The 18988-nt window shown below is 42.5% G+C and overlaps 1 protein-coding gene across 5 annotated transcripts in view; it reads left to right on the forward strand.

The window, feature by feature from the left end:
* Vit (vitrin) overlaps positions 1 to 18988 on the forward strand; it is a 106861-nt gene that overhangs the window by 56440 nt on the left and 31433 nt on the right. For 3 of the 5 annotated variants that reach the window (XM_074049504.1, XM_074049502.1, XM_020170123.2), the window contains 4 exons: positions 3036 to 3218; positions 8905 to 8961; positions 10099 to 10164; positions 16513 to 16575. In XM_074049504.1, coding sequence (XP_073905605.1) covers positions 3036 to 3218; positions 8905 to 8961; positions 10099 to 10164; positions 16513 to 16575 — 369 coding nt within the window. The remainder of the gene's footprint in view (positions 1 to 3035; positions 3219 to 8904; positions 8962 to 10098; positions 10165 to 16512; positions 16576 to 18988) is intronic. The other 2 variants (XM_074049503.1, XM_074049505.1) reach the window with 2 other exon arrangements.

Consider the following 18988-nt stretch of genomic DNA (forward strand, 5'->3'; position numbering starts at 1 on the left):
ATGCTCAATGAACATTCGTTTTCCTGCCCTCTGTACAATCCTGATACTGGTAGACCCAGGAGTGAATGCAGGAATCCAACCTGGCCAGCACTGTGGTTGTCACATCAGAATTCCAGGGCCCATCTCAGATTTAGTGAGTCAGCATCTCCGAGAGCAGGGCCTGGAGTCTGCCTTTGTAACACCTTGACTGTGACTCTAATAAAAGCCAGGTGTAGGGAACTCTGAGGCTTCACCTGGCAGTGTGCACTCTTCTTAACCTTGTCCAAAAGAGTAATGTTCTAAGACCCTAAGGGAAGTTTTGAAATACTTTCCTATGAAAATCTTTGAAAAGAGACCCAACTTCTAGGTATCAGAGACTGCAGGAAGAAACTGTATTATTGGTATTATTTTTAAATTGCTCAGAAAGAATCCGGTTCTGTGAAGAATTTACTTTAGATCAGATCGAGAATGTTATGTTCAATAAAGAACTGGGAACAGTTGGGGCAGGAAGAGTGATTTTCTCATTTCTACTTTTAAAGACAGTTCTATTCTGTGAAGAAGAACAGGCAAAACCAGCCCAGGGAAGATCAGAACGATGATTGTGTTGTTGAATTTACTAAGTATTTGAAAGCATTCAGGTCCAGAGCAAGCAATGTAATAACTGCCCTCAGGATATTTAACTCCTTTCTAACAAATCAGAATTACCAAACTGAGAAGGCTGGGGTAGTCAGGTGCCTTGGAATTAGCCAATAAAACATATTTTTAATGCATAATAAGTTTAAGGTGGCAAAAATGTTCAGTATTTGCTAGTAGAAGTTTTATAGTAGTAGGTGGCTTAATTAACAATCTATAAGTAAAATGTACTGTCAATTTATTAACTTATTTCTCTCCAAATTAGTAAGTATATCCTGTTTCCTAAAATATGCAAAGGATTCTGTTAAGCAGTTTTTCCATAGATAAAGTAGACCAAAACTAGGCCCACATCTCCCTAAAGAAGCACTAGTGCCTGGCAGCATTTGCCAGAGGGTAAGAGAGGAGCACTTTCCTAAAACTTGTTATGAACACTCTCTCCCTTTAAAGTAAAGGAAATGTCATAAATCAGGTAGGTTTGGTTTTGCCTAAGGATAGCTGAACCCCTGAGGCCACTGCCAGAGGCCCAATCTGCAGCCAGATTTAAAGGTAACCATCTGTCAGGGACCTGCTTCCTGCCTTGACTGGCCTGCAAGAACAGACCGGATGGCTGAATTCCAACCCAAATCCAGTTCACTCTTTGATGACCTGCCTTTCTAAGTCAGTGCCGTGATTCCCTGCAGAGGGTGTCAGTGTCAGGGTGGGGAAATGAACAGGTTCTGATGCTGGGCAGTGAATCTTTACACCCCTACCACACATTTGTCTGCTGGGCTATGATTCTGACACTGTTCTCTCAGGATACTTTTGTTGTACAGTACTGTACAACATCAAATGAGAAGGTGGATGGGTCCCCTGAAGAGGAAGATACCTCTACCTTATCTCAGGAGCTATTCCCTCAGCCTGCTGTCCCATGTACCTAAAATACAGCAACCTAAGAAGAGTTAATGCTATAGGTAGGATGCCACGGTGGGCTGAAAAATGCCCCTCCAAAAAATACCCACATCCTAACCACTGGAAGCTGTGACTGGTTCTTTATATGGAAGTATGGGGGTGGATGTTAATGTAATTAAGACTCTTGAGATGGGAAATTATCCTGGATTATCTGTGTAGGCCCTAAATGCAATTACATGCATCCCTTTAGAAGGGAGGCAGATGAGAGATTATTTCACACCCATAAAAAAAGGCCTGTGAAGCTGGTGGAGGGGCTCAAATGGTAGAGCACATGCCTAGCCAATGTGAGACCCTGAGTTCAAGTCCCAGTACTGAAAAAAAAAAAGGAAGGTCCATGAAGATGGAGCAGAGAAATATTTGCGGATGCCAGCCCCTTAAAGATGGCCACAAACCAAGAAATGCCAAGAGCCAGGTGAAACTGGATTTGGCAAAAAAAATATCTTTCCCTCAGCACTGCTGACGCCTTGAATTTGGCCCAGTGTTTCTGACTTTGGACTTCTAGCCTCCAGAACTGTGAGAGAATAAATTTCTGTTGTTTTAAGCCACCCAGTTTATAGTACTGTGTTATAGCGGCCCTGGAATGTGAGACACACAGGTATAGAAGCTGATATACCCCACTAGGGCCTGGGAGGCACATGCAGCAATCCCCATGCTTATCTAGGGATGCAGTGTGTGTCTCCCTCTAGCACAGACCCAATGTCCTCAAGACAGTCCCCAGGCCCCAGAGGGTAGCCTCTGGTCCACTTGCTCTCAAAGATAGGCTCAGAGCAATCAGAGCGTTCACAGAGGGAGACTTGCTTTGCAAGGAGGCAGCTGCAGTAGTGTTTAACTGTGGAAGCAATCTAAATCACCCAAGGGATGGAGAGAACAGCTTAGAAGAATCTAGAGGATCCTTCCATCTAGTTAGTTCCATTGCCCCGCCTTACAGATGAGGCAGCTGGGGCCCAGGGGAGTTGGTTAACTGGCCATGAATCACCCTAAACTAGAACAGTTAAAATGCATTCTCTAAGTGAGAGCCCCAGCAGTACCAGGTCAAAGCTGATTGAATAGAAAAGAAAGAGGAAGGAAGGAGGGAAGGGAGGGAGGAAAGGATGGAGGCAGGAGGGAGGGAAAACAGAAAGAACGAAAGCAAGAGAGAAAGAAAGAAAAGAATGCATGTACATGAACCATTGCTTGTGGGGTCTAGCAAATGAATCTGGCAGCTAATCATGTTCTACCTTGTCTGTGTTGCTATAGGTTTAAACTGTCATTTAAATATATTATTGTTATTTATTCTTTGGTTTGTTGATTGACTTATTACTCTAAGGTGGCACTTTTTAAAAGCAGGAATCATGAGCTGTTTATCTAGCCTGCACCCTCCACCACACAGGTCTCTGCTCATAGCTAATGTTCAATTAACATTTACTTCATTCGTAGCCCTGTTAAGTGTCTACAGGCTGCTTTGTAGACCCCAATGTCATTCCATTTTCTTGCAGGTGAGACCACAAAAGCCTATGAGAATCCATCTGTTCCAGGAGCAAGTGCACAGCCAGTCACCATGATGCAGGCTCTGGCAGCTGAGGCCATGCACACCGCCTTGCCAAAGCCAACCCCTTTTGTAGCTGCAGCTACCAGCAGCCCCAGACCACAGCCTGGGGGCCACAGGAGCCAGGAGAGGGGTGAGTGTGTTTGCTGTGTGCTACAAGAGTGGGATGTGGGGGGCTTCAGAGTTGGCGGCTCTGTCTGAATATCAGTATGTAGTGCCAAGCCCCCACCTTCTGGGATGATGAATGGGAAGCTTCTGAGACCTGTGCAGGGTTATATGGCTGTTAGTCAGCTTTCTGTCACTATGACAAAATACCTAGAAAAATCACCTTAGAGAAGGAAAGACTAATTTTGGCTTACAGATTCAGAGGTTTCAGTCCATGGTCACTTGGCATCACCGTTTCTGTGGCGAGGCAATACTTTGTGGTGGAAGGGTATGATGGAAGAAAGCTGCTCACCTCATGGCAGCCGGAAAAGAGAGAGACAGAGAGAAAGAGAGAGAGAGAGAGAGAGAAAAGAACAAGAGCAAGATAAACCATCCCCGGATATGCCCTCAGTGGTCCACTACCTTCAACTAGGCCCTACCTCCTAAGTTCCTACCACCACCACCCAATGGTGCTATCAGCTGGCAAACAAGCCTATACCACATAGCCCTTGGGGGACATTTCAGAACAAACAACTTCAAATACAAACCACAAACAATATTGTATTCTCATAGATTCAAAGTAGGATTGCTGCTACTGTACTTTGGAAGGTAGGATATTATGTGAACTTTCCCATTGCAGAATCCCATTTCTCTAAAAGTTCAGCTGAAGGGATAGTAACCATTGTTGGGTTTTTGGTTTGAGGTTTTTTTGTCTGTCTTTTGTTTGTTTGTTAAGTGATAAATGATACAGACCTGGAATTCTTCAAATATTAGAAACAAAACCAAAAGAAGTCTTTTCAGGAAAGTCAGTTGAAATTTATGTTCCTTTCCTGATTGCTTTTTGTCCGACCACTCTTATCCCAGTCCTAAAGCATGTTTTAGGTTGTATTAAAGTCCAATTTATGGAATTAATCTTGGCATTACATCAAACAGGGCCTTAAGACCTCCTCTGATAATCCAAAATCTTGAGTTTCTATACAGGCTTCCATCTTGCTATTCTGAACTACTAAGCACCTGTCTTATTCCAAAGATGCTCTGATAAGAGGGTGATGGGAAATTCCAAAGCTGGACTATTGTCCCAGAAAATTTTTCTGAGTATTTCTTACCTGGTACTTGTTCTTTTCATCCTCACCTCCAGCTCCCAGCCATTACTGCTATGCGCCATGGCGCTCCTCTAGTAGAGCCCAGCCATGTATCTACCAACCCTTCACATTAGCACAGGGGAATCAACCCTGCTGATGCGCAGGACACTTTTCTAAGCAATTTACAACTATCAGCCTATTGAGTCCACAGTAGCTCTGTGAAGTAGGTAATATTGCTTCCAATTTGAACAATTTGTCGTATTGATGAGAGACAAGGAAGAGAGTGCTGAGGAAACTGGTTCCAGGTCACACAGGTGAAGTATCAGAGTGGGTCCCCCTCTGACTCCTTTTGATAGAGAGATTAATCCCTGCCATCAACAAACAGACCTGGAGAGGCACACCTTGGTGTGGCTGGAGTGGCAAGACGAGAAGGTGCTAGGCCTACCCAACGTCTTCTGTAATTAGTGAATGTCAGGACGCACATAATCCATGCATGCCATGGGCCAGGCATACTGCATGCTTTATTTTAAGGTCCTCAACAACTCCATAAAATAGGGATTATTACTATTCCATCTTATCAATGACTCAGGGAAGAAGTGATATGTTCCCAAATCAGAGACTCATAAAAATCATTTTTGAGCATTTTGGTTTTTTTTTTTTTTTTTTTTTGGTGGTACTAGGGATTGAACTCAAGGCCTCCCACTTGCTACACAAGCTCTCTATTACTTGAGCCACGTTCCCAGTCCTTTTGCTTTTAGATAGGGTCTCATGCTTTTGCCTAAGCCAGCCTCAGATAGCAATCCTTCTGTCTTTCCCTCTAGAGTTAGCTGGGATTACAGGTGTCTGCCACCATGCCTACTTGTTTTTGAGACAGGATCTCACTAACTTTTGTCTGACCTGGTCTGCTACCTTGATCCTGCTATCTCCACCTCCCCAGTAGCTGGGATTACAGACATGCACCACCATGCCCAGCTTTTTTGAGGTTTTGAGATACATCAGAAAATTCCCCCATCATCCTATTCTTTTTTCACTCAGGTTAGTATTAACACAGGCACACAATACATGATGGCAAAAGAGAAATGGTCTAGGATGCTGGATAGCCAAAACTAACAAGTCTCCTAGCCAACAGGTTTCTTTTTTCAAAAAATTTCAAGCTCTTGCCTTTTGATTCCTTAATTCTTTCAAATATCTGAATCGATCATTTGCCCCTGCTGTCTCCTAGAGGGTGGCAATTCTTACATAACAAAGATAATTCAGTATGTGACATATTTATTTGGCTACAGTGGGAGCTTGAAGCACTATTGCTAGTTGGGCTGTGCTTGTGGAAAACCTGAAGAAACTTGAAGCTGTGGCTCCCAAGCTGGCAAAGCTTCATTATTCCTGGCGTGGGAACAGGGGTTTTGGACGACAGCCTCCCAGGCCATCAGTGCTCTTTCTTCATCCTGGTCCAACCGCTTCCACGCGACCCACGCACTGCTGGACAAATCCAGGGAGCAAGGACTCTATGCAGCCAAATTGGGGAGTGAGGGAAACTACTTTTTAAAAACTGCATTGCCCACCCAAAGAATGCTCTGTAGGCATGAAAAAAAGTACAAATGGGAGTTTAAATGTGTGTCCTTTATTAATCACAGTTTTATTGAGGTGCCTTTCACATACCATACAATTCACCTATTTAAAGAACATAATTCAAGGTTTTTAGTATTTTCAAAAAGTTGACAACCTCACCACAATCAATTCTAGAACATTTTCATCACCGCCAAAAGAAACTCCATTCCCACGAACTCACCATTTCCCCTCAGTTACCCTTTCCAGCCCTAGGTAAACACCAATCCACCTCTGTGACTGACACTTTTAATGTATGGCTATACATATTTGCTGTGATATTTTAGCCCAACTGTATTAAATAATATTTAGTATATAAAGAACTTTTTTATTCAAATGAGCTGCAATTTTTCTGCCAATGACAAGAGAGCAGTTGTCCTTATACTGCTGATAGACAAGTGAGTTGCTCTTACTGTATTTATAGGTTTTTATTTTGGGGCAGTGCTGGGGTTTGAACTCAGGACCTCACACTTGCTTGGCAGGCATTCTACCACTTGAGCCACTCTGCCAGCCCTTGTTGTTGTATTTATTGAAGTGTTTTTTTCTCTAATACATGTGGCTGTAGTTGAAAGATTCTAGAAGTGGTTGTGGATGGGGCATTCAAGCAAATCTGAATTCACTTATTTATTTAATATTTATTGAATTCCTACTATGTGTCAGGCAGTAGGCTGGCTGTGGTGGTACACATCTGTAATCCAAACACTTGGGAGATGGAGGCAGGAAGATCACAAGGTCAAGGCCAGCCTTGGCTATGTAACAAGACTGTGTCTCAAAACAGCAAAAAAGCAAAACAAAACAAAAAAAGCAGACAGTGCTCTAGGATCTTGGGCTGCAAGTGAACACATCCCACTAAGATGTCTGCAGCAGATCAATTCAGCTTAGGAGGCCCTGACTCTAGATTAGGCTTTAGTTGTTCATTGGCCTGAAGGTGGTAGTATGTCTTCTTTGCACGAACTTTGGTGTCACTTCGCATGTTTTTCTAAGCTTGATCCTTTCTTGAGAGCAACCAAACAATATAGACTGCCAAGGACCAGGGTGACAGAGACTCTCACAGGGAGAGGATAAGGCTGTTCTTCACAGAGAGGCCAGGAATGACACTGGTGTCCCTAGGAACCCAGCAGCCACCAAGCTACAACCTACTGCCAGAGAGCTAGATCCATAAACATATCTAGTAAGGCTCTAGAAAAGATGGGAAATCCTTCCAGGCCCAATTATAGGGTCAGCTGAATATATATCACAGGCTTAGAAGGTGATGTGGCTACATTCTTCATTGTTGTCCTGGTCAGGTTCATTTCAAGAATTGCCTTGGTGGCCTCAGCTGATCTAGCATTAACTACGTCTACACCACAGATAGATCAGAGGGGGAGAGGAGGGCTACCTAGTGGCAAGGCCTGGCAGTGGTGTGACCATTCAACTGACTCTTCAACCCCTGACCACGACAAGGAAGGAAGAAGAAGCAGTAGAGTTAGGATAGGAAGAGAAACTGGAATCTGTGCCACTTCCCTTCTCACTAACATTTTACTCACCTGTGAACATTTTTCTTCATTAAAATGTTTGGAGAAAGGTTTTCCTTAAAATCCAATATTACAAGAGTAAGACAAGCATTCCACAAGAAAAATGGGGAAAGGTCATGGCTAAACAAGCTACAGTTGAACTATACATGGCCAATAAATATATTTTTCAAAAGATGTTAAACTTCATCAGAAATCAAGTAAGTGTAAATTAGACAACAAAATGTCATCTTCCCCCAATTCACACTGCAAAATGACACTACATGGTTTGGCCAAGAGTATGAAGAAATTACCTAGAATTCACACTTGCAAGAATATATCCCAAGGTAATTTATTAACCAAGATGAAAAGGAGCATGGATGCAGTTGTTGTTCATGATAGAAAAGTAAGTTTAGACAATTTAATTACCCTTCATTAGAAAAATGGTTGAAGTTATTATAGAGCCACTAAAATGCTAGGCAAGGAGGCATGCTGACATGAGAAGCCTGGCCTATAGCAGATCGTTCAGTCAAAGAAGCAGGCTTCAAATTAGCACAGACCTCTGTCTCATTCTTGTCATTGTGTGTTGTTATGACAGTGTGTGCCTAGAAAAAGGGATATAACTCTACACACCAAAATTGGATACCAGGACCTGCCGGATAGAGGATAAAAGAGGACTTATTACTATGCATAATATATAATTACTTTTTACAGAAAGCCTATATTATCTTCATAATTAAGCAGAAAATAAAGCTACTTTGAGTTCATGTCAAATTACTGGAACAAAGACAAAAGGAGTCAAAAGTTGTGGATGGATAAACCCAGTTCTAAGATAAATTGATATTTTCCTATGACCTCTTACCTCTTCCCTTCTGTGAAACTTGGTGTTTTCCCTTGGCTGGCTTTTACATGGCCTCTTTTTTTCCCAAAAGAGGTTTTGCAGAATCCTCCATTTCTCTCCTATCTTTTAAAACCTGGCTTCAGAGAAATTGCCCAATAAGTATTCAGTGCTGCAGCATATATAATTCTCTTTTACAGTTATTAAGGATAACCCATTGTGTACCTCTAAAATGACTGGAAACTAACGTTATTTGCGTTAGTACCATGTTAACACAGTTTAGGTAAACTGCTAAATACAAAGTCACATTTCTATTGAAGGATTACTTTAACCTCCCCACAAGTGGCACTGTTGAGAAGAATCATTTTAATAATGAACTGTGAAGAAATATGGCACTTTAATTAAAAAAAAAATTTAGTTTGAGAATTGTGAAATACAAGGGCTATTGGCACCTGGAATTTTCCAGTCAGTGTTAGGAACTCAATCCTTCCCCTCCCACCCCCGACTCTCATTTCAATGCCTGCTCCATGGCAGGTTCAGACCTCCCAAGGACAAAGCTGTACGCGGTTCCAACCTTGGTAATGTCTTACTAGGTTGAATCATGGAAAGAATGAGAGCAGTTAGATTAAAATACATGCTCTGACCAGTGCAATGTAATTTCAGATCTCTGGTCCACCACCACCTACACAAGCAACAGGAGCAGTCCCAGTGCCAAGCCAGGTGAGGACCTGAATTGTCTTTCTCACTGCTTCATTGCACAGGGTTCTTATTTCCAAATCCTTTCCATGTGATTTAGAGTTGAACAGAGCATCAAACCAGTTGGGCAAACAAAAGATATTGCTCCAGGGCACAAGCTTGTAAGGAAACTTGTAAGAAAGTAAGGAAGTTGTTAAAGAAGGAAGGCCTTTGCCCAATATCTGTTCCCTGGAGGCACTTTTGTGCAGGTTGCAATGGAAATTCCTAAGGATTCTGTAACCAAGCCCTGATAAACCTGAAAAGAGATAGTCTCTGGGGTTTAGGACAGGACAGGGCTGATTGCACTTGGGCACTTCTAACATACAAGGGATAGAAACACATTCTCTCTCCTCCAAGAATTCATCTCTGAATTGTGACATCCAAGCTCACCTTCTTTACTTCCAGGCACCCCTTAAGAGTCTGGCCCTAGAATTGGAAATGCAACAAATTCTTTTCTCAGCAACCCTCTGAGGCCTGCAAAGATTGGAAAAGGAAATTGAGCAGAGTTGGATGTTTTCTGCACATTCTGTTTAGGGTCTGCTCCGTGAGCTGACTGACTGGATAGAAGCACACCAGTCCTACTGGATAGTAGGATACTGGGATTAGAGGCCAGGCCTGCGTAGGAGAGGTGTTCAGGTCTTTTTCCTGCAATGGCGTTAGTCATCTGCCCTCCACATGTTAGAAGATTCCTAGAAACAAAGGTTCTGTTTAGTTTTGATATAGAATCAGAGCAGGGGTTCCTTGGGGCCCCGGTCAGGACTGGCTACTTCCATGAGCTTCGCAATGGCCCCTTTGCCAGTGTGTATTCTGTTATCCTGAACAAAAAGGTTTAAGAATCAGGACACTGGCCAGGGCAAGGACTCAAGACCATCTCAGGCCTCCACAGGCCCATGGGACTGCTCAGAAAGCCAAGTCACAGGGCACTCTCTCCTTTCTTCCCTTGGCCAGGATTTCTGCCTCTTCTGCAATCCCCCAAAGTACAGTCTACCACAGAGAGTTCTGCTGTTTCGAGAAAAAAAAAAAAAAAAATCTGAACCAGGATCACTTTCACTAGGGGACAAGATAGGGAAGAAAGCAGTTGCTGCTTGTGTGTGAATCAGCTGACCCTGTATAATCACTCAGGTACTCAAAGGCAGGATTTTTCCAGAGCTGCTGTTCAGAAACCTGCAGAAACAGATGTCAGCCTGGGTAAGCTGTCCACTGCTTACCAACCCTGAACCCTAAAAATGTGCCTTGTGGCTTTGAATGTACAGAGCTCCCCTCATAATCTCCCTTGGCCTCTGCAACTCAACTCCAGGTCACTAGAGTTTGCAGACACACCAAGTTATTTTGAACTTCCAGAAAATGTGTTTGCTTGGTCTGTTCTCAGTGAGAAAAAGAGAAATTCAGAGACTCAGGGATTCTTACTAGTTTATGTCCCCTCAAGAGGTTCTGCTCTTAAGCACCCTCTGCACCCACTTGGCCCATTCCCAGGCTGGCCTCTGGGATAAAGCACAAATGCCCAGACACACCACATGAATCAGACATGCATGGGGAGGAGGAACAAGGCACATTCCCCATCTCCTATTCTTTACTGCTTGACCACTTTAGGCTTATTTCAAGGTTGTGTTCTGCCAAATGCATTTGGCTCCATCACTGCTTTCTGCCCTGTTGTCCCTCAAGTCTGTATTTCTGTGAGTCTCTGCTTCTTTTCTAGTCTCTTTCATGTTCCAAATAATTACACTGGGTGTCTTTGACCCAGAAAGATGTTCCTAGCTCCCTTTTAATCCTCAAATCATACCCATTTCTGCTGTTCCTCTTCTCCTCACCATGACCCCTACAACTGCTCTGAGCACTTCAGACCCTCCCAAGCACTCTCCTAGCCCTGATCTAGACTTGCCATGACACCTCATAAAGGCTCCTGCAGGGGAGGAAAACATTTGCACATCTTGAATAAAGGCAGCTAAGAACATTGGGGTTCTTAGATCTATCCTTCAATTAGCTCTCACTTTAGATATTGTCATGTATATCAGGCAATTCCTTGGTTATAAAATTATCAGTTCATGGACCTGTAAAGAATTATATAATTTCCTACCAAAAAAAAAAAAAGAATCCCGTATGGCATGCCAGACAGATACTTTTCCCCTTTACCAGATAACTTCAAGTGATAGGGAATTTCCCATAATTACCTAGAACTTCAGCTCATTGTTCCTAATTTGTCTAAAGCAGTGATTCTCAAAGCATGGTTCCATGACCTTCCTTTTAGAAATTCTGTGGGGGTCATCTTTTAACTACATCTACATGAAGACAGATTTTCTTCATGCATTTTGACAAAAGCAAGTTTCAAAACCAATTGACTGCAAGAACCACCAATTGTCTACCAGATTCCCATAGTCTTCCACACTTGTCTCACTGAGCTCTTCTGGAAACCAGTTATTTTTCACTAAAAAATGAGGACTTCTCTTACAATATAATAGGCATATTATTTTTAGTGAATTAATAAATAAATTGCTAGTTAGTATTGTTTCGAATGAGAGAAAACTTAGTTTTAAATTCCTTGTTTGTTTGTTTTTGAGACAGGGTCTTTCTATATAGCCCAAACTGGCCTCAAACTCCCAATCTTCCTGCTTCCATCTCTAGAATGCTAGCATCATGTGCTTGAGACGTGGTGTCCAGTCTTCCTAGTTTTAAATTCTAAATGATAAAAAAAAATAACTGAAGCCCACACAAACAGAAGCTCTTTGAGATCTTCAATAATCTTTAAGAGCATAAAGAGGCTGAGACTCTAAGTCACTCAATTTTGAGAGCCTTTTAAATCTATGAAACTCAACTACTTTATATCCTACTTTATGGCTCATCTTTTCCAGAATAAATTTCTCCAATCCCTCCAGTAGGTCCTTACATGACTTGGCAGTACACAGTCTAGCTACACTATAGGCATGTTCATGGAACATGGCACCCAGAGAAGAACACACTTCTGTGCCAGGAATTACTCCTCCCACAAAGACATCCCTGGTTCCAGTTGGAAGAAGCTCTGTCTCACCATTGGCTCATATCCTACCAAGTTTCCAGTTACTCAGGTCCTCAGGATTTTTTTCTCCCGTGCTGCTTCTATACAGGAAACAGTTCATCCCAACCCTACCATGTACAACTGAGTATATGGACCCAAGTTGGAACACCATACATAATACCATGAGTTCTGTTTGAGTCAAATAAGCTTCACTTGCTTGGAAACCCAAGCATGGAATTAATGTTGTTTCCATGAGAAAAAGCTGCCAGGTTCCAAATAAATATCCCACACCAAGTCTTGGAGGGCAACCCATTTATAAACATGGGTACTTTGGACTCTTTGCTGGCTTGATGGCTTATGCCCAGGACCTCAGGCTGTCCCAGCCTTCTCCAAAAGTCCCTGTGCAATGGGTGCTGGCATGGCAATATCTTGGACACAACTGCAGGGCTCTGTTAGTGTTTTCCGTGTAAGTACAGTCAAAGGAAGTTTTTTGAGGGAAATATGCCGGCCTTGGGACACAAAGTTAGGAGAGGGGCAAGGAGGTCAGCAGTGTCCCCTGGCTCCAGAAGCCTGCTGCACTTTCAGACTTTCCCTTCCTCCTGAGAACTGCACCCCAGGGGAGTCACTGTGAAGGGATACCTGGGCTTCTGTCCCATAAAACTTTAGAGCCCTATGTTGCAGTTCCTGCTTAGGTCCTGTGCAGGTGACTTCCAGATATGCAGGCAAACAGAAGGATTTGAAATGGACCAAAGGTCATCACTGGGGTCTGAACAGCAGAGATATTCAGGCCCTCTGGAAGACAGCCACATCAGTAGGAGTTACAGTCAGTTGTGCCAGGCCCCAGCTCTTCCATAGCCTAACCAAGAACCCTGAAATGCTTAAATAGCAATGACTCCTCCTCACCTGTGACAAACAAATGCAGTTAAGTGCAGAGTTAGAGCCTGCCAACCCGGAAGTCAGTTCTGCCACTTCCTGTGCATTAGTTTCCTTACCAATAAAATAGGGTCATAGTCAGACCTAACTCAGAGATATTGTGATGTGATACTTACACAGTGCTCATGCCTGATGCTAAGCAGGGTAAGTGTTAATTGATTCTTCATGTGTACCTTGAAAATCACTCAAAACCCCTACTTCTCTTAGATCTGACTGTACCTATGAGATAACCAATCCAAGGTTGTCACAAAAATTATTCCCTGATTTTTAAAGAGTGACATACTTTTCAGAGTGATTTTATACACGTTTACCTTCTCTGAGTCTCCTTCATATGAGGCAGGGCAGGACCAGTCTTTATGACCTCAGCTTAACATAGGAGAAAACTACCAGCGAGTAGTGGAGAAGGTGGGTGAGCTGTGCCCTGCCTGCATTTGGCAGCCCAAGGATGGATCTTCTGACACCATTAGGTTCATCTTTGACACCAGAACACAAATGCTCTCACAGATTTCCTTCTCATTACTACCAAGTCCAAAAAATACCAAGTCTCGGCGGTTCAAATATTTTTCACCTCTCAGCTTTTAGATGATGTGAATTGATTCAAACCAGATGAAAGTGATGTCAATAGGACAGAAATAAGAGGCTTGGAAGTCCCTGATGTCAGGGGATTGTTTATCTCCTACCTAATAATAACCTTCATGATATTCAAGGGTATTTGGAGTAGGTGGGGAGAAGCTTTGGGCAAAAACTGAGATAAGCCACCAGCACCATTTTTAGGAAAAGAGCAAAGTGCTTACTTCTACCAGTAGGTGGCAATAAAGTAATAAGTCTAGAGAAGAAGAAAGTTTAATGATAAGTCATCAATATTTTGAACATGAAGACCGTCACACCCAAACTATCAAGTCATTTACTAAGAAGTTAAGGTTTGCTGATGGAGTAGCTCAAGTAGTAGAGCGCTCGCCTAGCAAGCGTGAGGCCCTGAGTTCAAACCCCAGTTCCACAACCATCACCACCAAAAAAAAAAAAAAAAAAAAAGGTTCACACAGGGTACATAACTTGCTCAAGGTCACATACTTCAGTAAACGGATAAGTCAAGTTAAATTCAGTTCTCTCCATTAAATCAGGATGTCTGAGAGCATGAGTTGCTTTTTAAAATTGCCTAATGTCTTAATCACATACAGAAAAATGTCATTTCTTTTAAGTAGGTTAATAATTCCATCCAGCAGCAATCCCATAGCCTTTAGGAAATGAAACAATTGGTCTTGTTCTCAGCCTCTGAGAGGTGGGAAGAGGCAGGGAGGCAGAGAAAAAGGAAAAAAGCCATTTTTGTGTTATGAGTCCCTTCTTGCTGTGATTCTCCAAAAGACATCAGAAATTATTGGGTAAGAATCTCCCCCTCCCACCATCCTTTCCACTTCATCAGCGTGTTAAAATACCTTCCTGCATGTACGCTCCAGCTGCCATGTTGCCTTACTTTGCTTGAAACATACAGCAAGAAGCAGGACCCCAGGAAATGAGTGGACTTCCTGCTCCCTGAAAGGACCAGTTTTTTCTGTATAGTTCCAAGGAAGATATTAAAAAAAAAAATAGGTGAGAAACTATACCTAGAATAATGTTACGCACATATAAATGCTTAATAAGTATGGATGAGTGGGTAGGTGGTGGGTGGGTGAATGGGTAGATGGATAAAAATTTATATCAAAGGATTTCAGATCCCTCCAAAGAAAATTTTTCTTATAGTCTCAATAATCCAAGAAAGAACAAGAACGAATGTGCATTCTACTTTGGTTGGATATGTAATGAATTCCCTGTTTCGGGAGCTATTCAAGCATCACTTGGCTGGCATGTTGTAGAAGCCAGCAGGTCACAAGGTACTTTGGACTAGATGAAATTTTTAGGAATCCTAGGATTCTTATGATCCCATGATTCTTGGTGCAGAGTGAAAGAAAGAACCAGGCAAAGCTCTTTGGCTTTAAGAGTTTTAGACTGAGAACCCCACACAGATTCCAAGTTGCTTCATCCAAAATTCTGGTCCCATATCCCTTTTACTCAACTTTCTGCCACAATCTGGAAACATCACCCTGGCAGTTCACTTGAGAGCTTCTGCAGGTTTTGGTTTAAGTAACAAACTTGTTTCTTTTTAATTTTGAAAATTAGGAAAAACGGACTTGCGGAAGGCTGCATCAGTTCTTTTAGACGCAGCGAATTATACAGTCCACTCTCTCAGCAGTGGCTTGATCGAGATGCACAGGGTTCTAGAATTAGTAGCGTCTAATAATCCAGCAGGTATCAGAGCAGCCTCTGGGCTTCCTACTGGGACATTCTGGTCCTGCAAAGGGCACACTGAGACTTTCCTACAAAAGGGAGAAAAGAACATGAAGGCAAAACACCAGAAGGGAGTTAGTTCTCCTCCCTAAAAGTGGGTTCAGACTCTCCATCTGGCAGCACACTTTGCTGTTCTCTATTTCCCTTTCCTTCCTTTCAAGATGGTACTCAGATTTTCCCCTCACATGAATGCATTAACTCACACTGCATTAACTGTTTGAAACTCCAACAAACAAAGCCTTCCTTCCTGAAGGAAGAGGGTGGTGAAGAGAACTCGACTCCTGAACTTGTTTTTCTCCCCCTCTCTTCAACTAGAGCTTTGGGGGCATTTCCCTGAGAGGCTTCTGGCTGAGAAATGCTATTGAACACCCAAAGCAAATTTTTTCAATGACGTGAGAAAGTGGGGTGAGCTAGCTGACCTTTAATGGGAAGATGATATCATATGCTTTGCAAACTGGAAAAAGTAACATGCCAACAGAAAGCTCACTGAGCTAGGAGCAGCACCTTCCTCCACACCCAAAACTTCTGGAACTTACAGCATCCTGGAAACTAGGAGATCTACTTCCAGTGCTACACTTTTGCTCTGCCTGAAAACTCCATTGGTCTTACCCAGCTTAAAAAGAATTCTCATTTATTGTATTTATTTCCTTAAATGGCATATCTGTGAACTTAGCTCCGTGGTAAGTGACTCTACAGAACCATCCCCACCCCTGCCAGACTCACCTCACACACCACCTTCTAGCACATTTTCAAATGTTTGCCTCTAATTTCAAACTGCCTGGGGAGAGGTTGCATTCTCCAGTCTCTTTCTTATTTGAGTTACTTTTGCCTGAGCTCTTCCCCTCTGAGCTACATCCTGTCCTCCAAGTGTCTCACTCATCTTCATTCATTGCCTCAGTCGCCAGATGTTGACTGGGCACAATAAAGGTTTATAGGAGCTAGACACATTTGCTGACTTCAAGATTTTCAGAATTTTACAGAAGACAATTTACACTGGCAAAATTCTTAATGCTTTCAGATAAGGAAACTAAGACTCAGATAAAATAAAAGCAGAAGTCAAATCTGATTTCAAATCCTCCATGAGCACCTAACAGAGTACTATAGTTAGTTGGCTATGAGCACATTTTCATTTATTCTTATGTTTTTTCTCAGATGGGGGTGGGGTGGAGAAGAGTTAGCTATAAGCCAAGCCCTTGAGCTGGGTGTGAATATCACTATATCCCCTTCCCTGGGGGTAAGGCCAGATGCTTCCTGTGCTTACAAGTCACCAAAAGTTTTACTGCTCTTTCCAGGATTCGTTCCAAAAGAAGAATTAAGCACACAGTCTTTGGAGCCAGTGTCCCGGGGTGATCCAAGTAAGTTAATTGACAACTAGAAACTCATGGTGGTTTTGACATCTGATCTGTCTTTCTTCTCTACCCACTCACTCCCACCCAAACCTGACTCTCTCCTACCAGGGATCTATTTATCTCCTCTCTTCTGTCACTTTGTTCTAAGCAGAAAGGGAAGCTTCTGGAAAATTTTAGCTATGTGCATGAGGGGGAGAGGACTGGGTTTTTTTTTAATATCACTATGGCAACAGGGTGAAGAATAGGAAGGAATGGAGAGATGAGGGTGGATGAAAGGAATAGACAGGCTGGTCAGCCTGTGATACCATAGAGGTGATGGTAGCCAGAGCTTGGAGTTGGAAGTGGAAATTGAGAGAAATATGTATATTCAAGAGATATAGAGAAGGAAAAATCTATAGGCTTGGGGTGGAGATATAAGAGAGGGAAAAGTAAAAGGGATTTTAGCAACTGGGTAGCATGGCAATGAGGAGCAGAGTTTGGAGCAGATTTGAGGGCAGGGAGATCGTTTATCATCTTCTGTGAGACATCGGGTCTAAGAGAAAGATAACTGCTCAGACCTGATATTCAGATTGAACAGTCCAGTCAGAAATTTAGAGTTGAGAAGATGCAAGATGGTAGTTAAGATCCTCCAGCAATCATCTCCCCACAACACACCAAGCAGAACAGCAATACACACAGACCAACCTACCTTCACAAGAGCTAAGGGAACCAGGTTCTCACACAGTATTCTGTCCTTCTTTCACAAATTAAAAAAAAAGAATGTTAACTGGGTATCAAAATATAGCAGAATAAAATAATAATTTTTAGAGTTGGAAGACAATGAACTATGGCTCAAAACTGAGACTATGAGAACCATACAATGTGACATAGAAGATACAATGGAATAAGAAGAAATAGAGGACTTAAACCTGAGGAATCACCCTAGGTGGAGATGAAGCCGCCAGAGAATACCAGAAAGGACCAGAGAGAGAGAGAGAGAGAGAGAGAGAGAGAGAGAGAGAGAGAGAGACCAGAAAGGTGCCTTGTTCTGCAAGTTACTAAAAGAAAACATTTGCAAATTCCCCTAAAAAGCTGCTACCGGTCAGCCACTAACAGGCTGTGAGCCTCAACTCTGCTGCATGTAACAGTCATCTGAATACTTTTTAAAATCAAAGATGCTGACCTTCTGTCTCACACCTACTATACCAGACTCTTCCCTAAACCTTGCTACTCCAAGTGTGGTCTGGGGACCACCAGCATCAGCATCCTCTAGGAGCTTATTAAAAATGTAGAATCTCAGACTCTAATCCCAAACCTATGATTCTACAGGTGATTCCTTTGCTTACCAACCCTTGAGGTGCACTATCAAGAGTGATTGATTCCTAGGCATCTTTATTTGTGGAAATTGCATAAGAAATCCTGATATGTATCCAGAGTTAAGAAACACTGACCTGATACATTGGACAATAAAAACCATTATTCTATAGAGTTGTACTCTGTAGAATTGCACTGTAGAATGATTCCTGGAACACTGCATCTTAACTTTTCTTCCTCATCATCCAACCTGTATTCACTTACCATAGTAATTCACTCATACTGAAAAGTTCACAACCCAATTCTACCCATTAGTATTGGCGTTGTCTTCAGACCAGCATGTTTTCGTGTCAGTGTGAGAAAGTCATGGGGTCTTAGCCAGGATATATCATGAGATGGAGCCACTGTCCTTAAACATTCTGGGAAAGGGGAGTAAAGATACTTTACTCAGCCAGTGAGGAAAGTGAACTAAGCAACCAGAGAAACACCTCGCTTTCATAACACCTAGTTAAGAAGTGAACATGTCATTCCTGGTCACAGTTTAAGATGTAAAAATAAGGAAAAACTATCCATGAGGAACCAGTAGATACTACCAGATCCATGTCCTTTTCTTATTCAAAATAAACGAATAGAAGAAAATCCCCTTCAGCCCTTACTCTAACAATTTTTTTTTTTTTAGTTATTTTAAAAAACATATTGAACTAATGTGCTGAAACCTGGAAGAAAAAGCCCTTTTGGGGAGTGCTTCTCAACTCCACTGGGCACGCGAATCACTTGGGAATCTTATTAAAGTGCAGATTAGATTCTGTAGGTATGAGTGGATCCTGAGAGTCCGCATTTCCAGCAAGCTGTAGGTGGTGGTGGGCGGCAAGCCCTGAAGACCATTACTACCACCTGCTGGTAATCGTTCACATTGCAAGGCCAGACCGAGGAAAAACAGTTGAACCTGTTTGGGAAACATACACAAGAGAAGCCATACATCAGTTCTGCCCATCGTCTCCTTTATCCCAGGCTGTAGGGCATCTTTAAACGCTACTTCTGGGTTTTATTTGATTCTTCCAACTTTCATCAAGGGGGTAATGCTTTGATGTAGGCAGTTTGGAGGAAGCAAAAGACATGGGAAGGC

This window comes from Castor canadensis, chromosome 12 (assembly GCF_047511655.1).
Source record: "Castor canadensis chromosome 12, mCasCan1.hap1v2, whole genome shotgun sequence".
Classification (NCBI taxonomy): Eukaryota; Metazoa; Chordata; class Mammalia; order Rodentia; family Castoridae; genus Castor; species Castor canadensis.